The sequence below is a fragment of the Sus scrofa genome, chromosome 7 (genome assembly GCF_000003025.6).
Source record: "Sus scrofa isolate TJ Tabasco breed Duroc chromosome 7, Sscrofa11.1, whole genome shotgun sequence".
NCBI lineage: Eukaryota > Metazoa > Chordata > Mammalia > Artiodactyla > Suidae > Sus > Sus scrofa.
Genome location: NC_010449.5, coordinates 31,693,961 through 31,703,738, shown reverse-complemented (window position 1 = coordinate 31,703,738; position 9,778 = coordinate 31,693,961). Strand labels below are relative to the sequence as shown.

General features: G+C 44.0%; 1 protein-coding gene across 3 annotated transcripts in view; it reads left to right on the top strand.

The window, feature by feature from the left end:
* Nucleotides 2,434–9,778, top strand: part of SRPK1 (SRSF protein kinase 1) — a 55,553-nt gene continuing 48,208 nt past the window's right edge. Inside the window, 2 exon segments of one of the 3 annotated variants that reach the window (NM_001144113.1) lie at nt 2,434–2,774; nt 3,303–3,363. In NM_001144113.1, coding sequence (NP_001137585.1) covers nt 2,762–2,774; nt 3,303–3,363 — 74 coding nt within the window. In that variant the 5' untranslated portion in view covers nt 2,434–2,761. 3 annotated transcript variants of the gene reach the window in all.

Sequence of the window (9,778 nt, the reverse complement as noted above, 5' to 3'; positions counted from 1 at the left end):
CTCAGTTCAGTGAACTTGACCCTGACTCTGGAAAAGTTCTCCAACAAGTTGTTAAACAGATGTCTGCTAGGCTCCTACAGGGAGAAGCAACAGTCACTCAGAGTCAGAATAGATGTGACTGATTCGTACCAAGCTAAACATATGTCCTTTTTGATGGATCTGCACTAACCCTCCAGGATTTTACCACAGCTCTCCTGTTGTCCCTCTTAGTGTTTTCTCTCTCCTCCAGACCTTTCTCATAAACCGCATATCATTTACTCTTTGATGAGACACATATTTGAGAATCTACTAAGTGCCAGACACTGTGCTAGGCGCTGAAGACACAGTGAGGAAAACCCAAACACGGTCCCTATCCTCAAAGAGTTCACTTTCTGGTAGGGAGTAATTTTCCCATTCTGGGACTTTTCCTTAACCACCAGCTCTCTCCTGACTTTTCTAAACCACATGTGGTTTTCCTGAGCTGGCAGAATCCTCAGACTCCAGGCCTTCACTGGCTGCCCCAACTCTCGTTTTGTTTTTAAGGACCGTCAGGAGGGATCTATCTGGGTTGCAGTTTTCCTTGGCCAACAGGTCCTCTTTTGCAATATGCCCAGAAATGCTATCATTCAGGTTCCATGCACCAGATATTAATTATCTAAATTTCAAATTTGGCAAACCTACATTTCCAGCCTCACACTCCACTTCGTTCCTTCAGCCACTACCAGCCCCAGCCCCCGCCTATAAGTTTCTAAACCTGTGCCTTTTTGCTCAATTGATTTTCTCATTCAGGAATGCCTGACAACTTCTCCACCTTTGGAAATCCTACGCATTTCCCAAGATCCAACTCTAAAGATGCCTCCTCCCTGGTGGGTGTAATGATCTGCTTAGGGCAATAAAATCCCACCCAAGACCCCATGCTTGACTTACGAGACACTATTGTACTTTCATCTTCCTTTCTCAATTAATTACTTGTTTGTCTTCCCCACTAGAGTCTTTAAGGGCAAAGGTCTGCTGAGCTTTACAAAGGGGTTGGCAAACTAAGGCCTGAGCCAAGGATGGTTGAAATAGAGGAAAAAAGATCAACAGAAGAGGAGTTCCCGTCGTGGCGCAGTGGTTAACGAATCCGACTAGGAACCATGAGGTTGCGGGTTCGGTCCCTGCCCTTGCTCAGTGGATTAACGATCCGGCGTTGCCATGAGCTGTGGTGTAGGTTGCAGACGCGGCTCAGATCCTGCGTTGCTGTGGCTCTGGCATAGGCTGGTGGCTACAGCTCCTGTTTGACCCCTAGCCTGGGAACCTCCATATGCCGCGGGAGCGGCTCAAGAAATGCAAAAAAAAAAAAAAAAAAAAAAGATCAACAGAAGAATAGTTGATGATTCATGAAAATTACATGAAATTCAAATTTCAAGGATAATAAATAAGGTATTCGGAGAACACTGACAGCTTCTGAGTTCCACTTGCAGAGCTGAATTGCTAAGAAACTTTACGACCCACAAGCTTTAATATTTACTATATGGCCCCTTACAGAAAAACTTTGTTAATACTACTTTACAACAAGGATTTGATAATTCAATCAATGCTTCAGGACACCAAAATTCTGAGTACATATCGCCTCCAAGTTTTTGTTTCTACAGTGGAAGTAATAACTATCTTGCCTTTAAGCTGTCATGAACATCAAATGTATTATCAAAGATAATGCACTTAGAAAAGTATAAAAATATTCTTTAAAAAAAGACAAGTGCATTTATCTGTGGAAAGATGATGAAGTGCTAAATTAAGAAAACACTATAAGTTTTTATTCTCCCGCTTCCTTTAATACCTTCATTTAAACCTGAAATTTTAAAAGAAAACTCACTTTTCGACTTTTTTTTTTTTGATACGATAACATCACAGGTTCCTTCCAGTCTTTTTTTGTGTGTTGCTCCCACTTCCTTTTCTTTCTCCCATTTTTTTTCCCGTCTTTTCTAGGGCCACACCCACGGCATATGGAGGTTCCCAGGCTAGGGATAGGAACTGTAGCCGCCAGCCTACGCCACAGCCACAGCAACGCCAGATCCCAGCCGCATCTGCGACCTACACCACAGTTCAGGGCAACGCCGGATCCTTAACCCACTGAGCAAGGTCATGGATCTAACCGAAAGCTCATGGTTCCTAGGCGGATTCCTTAACCACTGAGCCACCTCGGGAACTCCAAAAAAATTTTTTTAATAAATTTTATTGGTGTATAGGCGACTTACAATGCTGTGTTAGTTTCAGGTGTACAGCAAAGTGAATCAGCCATACATGTACATATACACCCATTTTCTTAATATAGTATCTCATTTGGCCCTCAGAAGAACTCTCTGGACTAACTAGGACACACCTGGGACTATTCCATTTTACAGACCAGGAAACGGAGGCAGTTTACAGTTGGCTGCGGAGCTCTGACTCAGCACGCAGGGAACCCTCAATGGCCACGCTCTTCGCCATTCCTCAGAAGCAACCGCTCGAAAATAGAACAAAGCTGATCTTCCCAAGCTTCCAAGTTTGGTTCTCAAACACCCCGGGAACATTCACCCGAGGCGTTCTTTCCTCCCCTTCCTCCCCTATTCTCTACGCCCCCCCCCCCGTCTCGGGAGCAGGTGGTAGGCTCCGCGCTCAACGCGCAGGCGCGCGCCGTCGTGGGCGGGGGCGGGGCGGGAACTGGGGGGCGGGGTGTGCGCGGGCTTGGTTTGGGGCCGCGGCGGGAGCGGGAGTCACCGCCACTCCAGTGCGCAGGCGCCTGGCGGTTACCGGTCTCGCCATGGAGCGGAAAGGTGAGCGGTGGAGCGGCCTCCGCCACGAGGGGCAGCGGCCGCCGGGGCGAGGCCCGGGTCAACGCCGGGAATTTGGCCTAACCGCCGCCGTCCGGTCCCCGGGTGTGCGGCGGTCCTCCGCCGAGGTGGCGCCGCCCCGCAACCCCCGCCTTTGGGCTGCGGGTCCGCGCCCCTCAGCCCGGGCGTCCTTCCGCGCCGGCAGGCATCGCCCCTTGTTCCTTGCCCCGCCGGCCCACGCCTCGCGGCCACTCCAGGGCCCGGCCCTCGGCGACCGAGGCCGACCCCCGCCAGCCAGCCCCTTGACACGGCCCGAGCCCCCTCGGGCGCGCCTCGCCTGGACGCTTCTCTGCGCGGGGTGGGCCCCCAGCCCCCTGAGCGGCCGCCCGGCCGACTTCGCGGCACTCGCCCCGGAGCTGATCCTCAGGCAGGCCCCGCATCCGGGCCTCGAGCCCCAGCTGGGTCTCCACCCTTACCTTGGCCGCCTCCTTTCCTCCCCACTCGCCCTTCATCCATCCCTCTCTCCTGCAGTGCTTGCGCTCCAGGCCCGAAAGAAAAGGACCAAGGCCAAGAAGGACAAAGCCCAAAGGAAGTGAGTCTCGAACCCCAACGTCCCATTCTTTGGGTCCCCCCCCCTCCGGCACCTCTTCTCCTCCGGTTTCACGCCTTGAACATGCAGCGGGTGTGGGGACCCTGCGGCCCCAGCCACATGGCCTCGAGGCGGCTGAAGGAGGGTCGCCCCCCCCCCCAACCATGTGGAACGGAGCTTCTGTTGCTGAAGGCCAGGTCTGGGTCTGAGCAGCCCCACGCCTGCAGGAAAGGGCTTTTGGGGGAGGACCAGAGCCCGACCTGTCCATTTACCTTCCCAACGCCAGAGAGGAGGCCCAAGATCCCCGAATTTGGGCCTCCCCACGGAGGTGGTAGATCATTATCAGCTTGTGAACTCTGCTCCCTTTTCCACACCTGCTTCCCAGCGTCTTCACTTGCCTGCTACATCTGAGGTTAGGCAGTCAGGGAATTCGTGAATGAATGTTCCGTAATTTGGTCTGCTTTTTATAGGAGAGGGCATGGAGCTTCCCCTCGGGTCAGGCAACTTGCTGAGCCTGCCAGGCGCATCGCTTTCCTTGCCGAGTGCAGGCAGACCACTGGGTCTCTTCTTCCTGAACCTCAAGTCCTCGCCCTGAATGCACATACCTTCTGTAGTGGGCATCACAGAGGTGCCAGGGAGGTTCTTTAGTCAGCGCTGTTGGTGATTACGGTTTGGTGTATGTCCGTTTTTATCAGCAGGATGCATAATCGTGGTTTAGTGCTATTGTGGGAAACACAAAAGTTGGCCAGAGCTTCTTAGAAACGCCCAGTAGAGGGCTTCTGCAATTCTTCTTAGTCTGAAGAACTTTTATGTTGTACTCACGTTTAATTGCAGAGGGTTTTGGAAATTGTCTTCTAGAAAAATATGCATTTTTTTCCTGATAGCTTTTCATTCCATTTATTTGGATTTACATGGAGTACACCATCTAAGTCTTTCTGAGCAATAAAATTTATTTCACAGGCTTTCCTGGATTTCCTTTCTGAATGGCAATGCCAAATGGGTGTGTGTGTGTGTGTGTGTGTGTTGTGTGTGTGTGTGTGTGTGTGTGTTGTTTTTGGTGGCTACCTAATGTTTCCAGAGAGCAAAAATGACATAAATAGAGCTAAACTGGTAGGTGACCTCACCTCTTGCTTCATTTCTATGCAGTGTCTTATTAAACTTACTTTGTAAAGTGCTTGGTAACTTTAATGCATTTAAATGTGAGTTTATCTATATATGTTTGTGTACTTATTTGCTTCTTGATTATCCAGGTATGGATGATTCAAAAACCAGTTTTTACTCTCAGATTGGTTTAATGAAACAGCGAGGAGCTAACCTCATTCTTCTATGCATTGGAATTTAAATGTTACTCTGTGCATGTGTGTGCACCCCACTGGCAGGGCATGTGGTTACCTTCTTCCCTGTGGAGTTGATATGAATGTGTTATAAAACAATAGGTTTACTGCTGATGTAAGGAGCTGGTGATTTTTATTGTTCACTGTATCATTTAGAATTCATCTGTCTGATCTCTCTCCAGAGGAAATAAATATGTATGGGTGATCATATACTTTATTTTTAACACCAGATATTTATTACTTTGGATTATCTATTTAGACCATATACTTTATTTCTAAAGCTGAATATATGTCCTTTGGATTATCTGTTATTCCTCCATTTCACTACTGCGGATAACTAAGAGTTACTTGTGTTCTTAATTATTTATGTACTTGCGCAAAAGCGAGTGAATAGTATAGTTAATTAGCAGTTATTTTACTGAATATTTCATTTTGTACAACTTTGACTCCTTGAGTCATCCCCATTTACTTGTAGTTTCAGAAGTGCTTTTTTTCTTCAATTAATAGTGTTTCTTGATCATTTTACCTTTTGTTTGTTTCTCCAGCTTCCTATTAAGCAGCTGAAATGTCTAATTAATTAACTTGGTTAGAGAGTACTATGTCAGAAGTTCAAGCCCTGCCTGGCTCAGGTAACTTGATTCTATTCCATGACTCCTGACTGCACTCCTGACTTCCAGTCCCTTTGCAAAGACAAGCTGCTAGTTACCAGATTAGTTAGGGTAGAAAGTGAGGAAGAAGCATGCCATAGATTGGTCTTTGGAGTGAGTCAGATCTGGTTGAAATTCTGACTTTGCTACTTTTTAGCAATTGTCTTAGTTAAGAAAATAGTTTTTTATGTTATGACTCAGTCATAAGGAAAACTGGATCAGGACTTGAAATTTTAAAAAACAATCATTTAAATGAAAAACCTCAGAAACTTGTGGAGGTACAACTAGCATCCTGATAGTTTAGTCATGGTGTGGTATAGGTGTAAAGGATTTTCATTCCCCTGACTTTGTAGTCCTTGAAACTAGAATCTCCATACTTTAAATAATGTGCCCATGGAGTCTGAGCTGCTTGCATTAGGGTCAAAACTGAAATCCAGGGCTCCTTTTTCCAGTGCAATTTAGGATTTGCTGTCTTTGGGTTCTTTTACTATGCTGAAAGATCTGACTTTGGGGATTTTTAGTTGTCGTATTTCTAGACTTTCTTTCTCAATTTTACTTTTTCAGGCATTGTGCTTTAACTAGTTGGTGATAATCTGTGTTTTACTTTACAGATAAGAAAATTGGGATTTGCCAAATTACTACCCTAGAAAATTAAATTACTACCCTAGTATTCTAACCCAGATCTAACAGCCCCAAAGCCCTGGGTTCACTGCTGTTTCCAAGAGACAATTACTTTGGTGTATCTGAAGGCAAATAAGGTAGGGGTTGAGTGAACAGAGGCTTCTGAGTAAGGGACATCAGGATGCCTCGGTATTTAGGTACACTTTCATAGCCCATTGTGTGCTTCTCTTAAAGGTACAATGTTCTGTCTCCCTTTGAACATTCAGTTTTCAACATGTACATCAAGAACTGTGCCTTTATCTGTTTGTCATAAGCTTTTATAATTTAACACAATTTATGTCTGCTTTTGAAATTGTTTCTATGGAAGATAATTCCAGAATTGATTTCGTATCTAATAATTCTATTACTTAGCTTGGGAAATTTGTTAGTAATTTTCACTTTATTTGTAGATAAAGAACTTTTTGGGCTAGTATGAATTTGGTAGTAAAGTTATTTGAGCTAGAAAAGTGCTTTTGTTCATTACAGCACTCACTCACCTATGGAGTCAGAGGGGAGATGGTTTTATTTCTTTAATTTTCCAAAAATGTAGTTGTTAAGTTGAAAACTTAGGAGCGGAGTTCCCGTCATGGCTCAGCGGTTAACGAACCCATTTGTCCATGAGGATGTGGGTTCCATCCTGGGCCTCGCTCAGTGGGTTAAGGATCTGACGTTGCTGTGAGCTGTGGTGAAGGTTGCAGATGCAGCTTGGAGCGTTGCTACGGCTGTGATGTAGGCTGGCAACTACAGCTCCGATTCAGCCCCTAGCCTGGGAAGCTGCATATGCTCCTGGTTCGGCTCTAAAAAGACAAAAAAAGAAAAAAAAACTTGGAAGAATACTTAAAAATTTCCAACATTTGTATCCAGTGAAGAGTAGAGTACACAGAGTTTCCTGGTGGTCTGGTGACTAGTACTCAGTGCTTTCAGTGCTGCAGCCTGAGTTTAGTCCCTGGTCTGGGAACTGATCCCACATCAAGCCACTGTGTGCCAGGGTCAAAAAAAAAAGTGCATGAACTTGAAACAGTTTTTAAAAAATTAAATGATATTGCATGTTTTTTACACTTAACAGTGTACCTTGGAAATTGGTTCTATATTAGTTCCATATAGTGTGGCCTTACTGATTTTTCACTAGTAATGGTTCCATATCAAGGCAGAGAGTAAGCTTCGTCTAGCATTCCATTAAATAGATGAACTGAAATTTATTTCAGTTCCTATTAAAAAACATGTATATACTTTTAAGACAAAAATAGAATCATTGGTCTTCTTTTCCCTAGTTAATATTACCAGGAACATTTTTCATAGCATTAAATATTTCACATTATTTTAAGTGTTCCACTGTAGGCTGTTTACAGTTTTTCATGTTTCACAGCTAAGATAAATAATCTTTTGGATAACCATTGTTCACATCAGTGATTATTTCTTTAGGATAAGTTCTTAGAAGTGATATTACTAGCAATGTACATTTTCAAGATTATTAATTCATATGGTCAGTTTTCTCCAGAAAGAGCTAACCAATTTAACTCCTCATTAAACACCTACAAGCAGTTATTTATTTTAATGCTGGGAGATGGAATAAACAATAGACATCATAAATAAGTTACATAGTATGTTAGGTGATAAGAAGGAAAAATAGAGGAAGATAAACTGAATTGAGAAGTGGGGATGGGAGTGTAATTTTACCTTTGAAATTTTTGGTGTCAGCTGTCCTGTGGTTAAAAATGCAACTGTTTTTTGTTATTGTAAAGTATGTACTTGCAAAATTGCACATATAGAATTGTCAGAAATATATTTTTGTCCTTTTCTTCTTCAGTAAGTTTATATATGTTAGTAAATTTTATTTGCATTAATGTTTCTATTACAGTGAGGCCCAGAATCTTGTCACATTTACTGTGTTCCTTTAGGTTACTTGAAACAAGCAACTCGTTGATGTGCTAAAGTGGTGGGTCCATAGGAACTCCTTTATTAAAAATGAAAAGACAGGCTGGTCAACTAGAATTCTTACTTACTATGTTTTTTTGACCTGGTAGAATAACTGCAGCAAGATTTTTTTGTTTTTTATTGTTTGTTTGTTTTTCCACGTTAGATGAATTTTTGCCCAGCGTGCTCCAGATCCAGGCAACCACTAATGCTGGTTTGGAGACCAAGTACATTTTTACATAGGCTGAAGTTTGGTTTGTTTGGTTTTGTTTTTCAGCCGCCTTGTGGCACTCGGGAGTTCCCAGGCCGGGGATTAAACCTATGCCACAGCAGCAACACAAGCCATTGGGTTTTGGGTTTGTTTTTTTTTTTTTTTTTTTTTTTTTTTTTTTCCGCCTTTTCTTTTTTTGCCGCACCGGCAGCATATCGAAGTTTCCAGGCCACGGGTCCAATCGGAGTTGCAGCTAGCTTACACCACAGCCCACTGAGTAAGGCCAGGGATCAAACATGCATCTTCATGGATATTAGTCAGGTTCATTTCCACTGAGCCACAATGGGAACTCCTTTATACTTTTTTTCTTTGAATTTAAGATGCTGTCAGTTTTTAAATTCACCATTTTATGTACCACTAAGAAAAAAAATACTACCAGTTAACCTAATAACACCGTTCACTGTAAGATGTGTCTTGATTTCAGAGATGTGAAATTGTGGGAGACATGTTCATGTTTGAATTTGTGAAATGCATTAATTCTGAGGATGTGCAGAGTGGAAGCATGATTGTCTTTTTAAAAGCTTTGTTGTGGAGGAGTTCCCATCGTGGCTCAGCAGTTAATGAACCCGACTAGTGTCCTTGAGGACGTGGGTTCGATCCCTGGCCGCACTCAGTGGGTTAAGGATCCGGCATTGCTGTGAGCTGTGGTGTAGGTCACAGACAGGGCTCAGATCCCAAGTTGCTGTGGCTCTGGCGTAGGCCGGCAGCTACAGCTCCGGATTAGACCCCTAGCCTGGGAACCTCCATATGCTGTGGGAGTGGCCCAAGAAATGGCAAAAAGACCAAAAAAAAAAAACAAAAAAACTTTGTTGTGGAAATTTTCAAATATATGTGAAATGAGAGAAAATGGCAAAATAAACTTTCATATACCCCTCTCAACTTCAGCAGTTATCAACTAGGGCTAATGTTGTTTCATCTTTATCTTCTGCTTCCCTCTATTTTATTTTAAAGTAAACCCCAGACATTGTATCATTTTGTAAGATATAGGCTCTTAATTTTTAACAACATAACTGCAGTACTGTTATCACACCTAAAATTTCTTAAAACAAGTTCTTAATATCAGAGATCCATTAGTATTCAAATTTTCCTGCCAATTTTGAGTCCTTACATTGTCCTTGCTTTAGAAATCTCTCTAGGGGAGTTCCCGTCGTGGCGCAGTGGTTAACGAATCCGACTAGGAGCCATGAGGTTGCGGGTTCGGTCCCTGTCCTTGCTCAGTGGGTTAACGATCTGGTGTTGCCGTGAGCTGTGGTGTAAGTTGCAGACGCGGCTCGGATCCCGCGTTGCTATGGCTCTGGCGTAGGCCGGTGGCTACAGCTCCGATTCAACCCCTAGCCTGGGAACCTCCATATGCCACGGGAGCGGCCCAAGAAATAGCAAAAAGCCAAAAAAAATAATTAAAAAAAATAAAAAGAGTGTTAAAAAAAAAAAAGAAATTTCTCTAGGGAGTTCCTGTCGTGGCTCAGCAAAAGTGAATCTGACTAGCATCCATGAGGACACAGGTTCGATCCCTGGCCTTGCTCAGTGTGTTAAGGATCCAGCATTGGTGTGAGCTGTGGTGTAGGTCACAGACAAGGCTTGATCTTAACTCT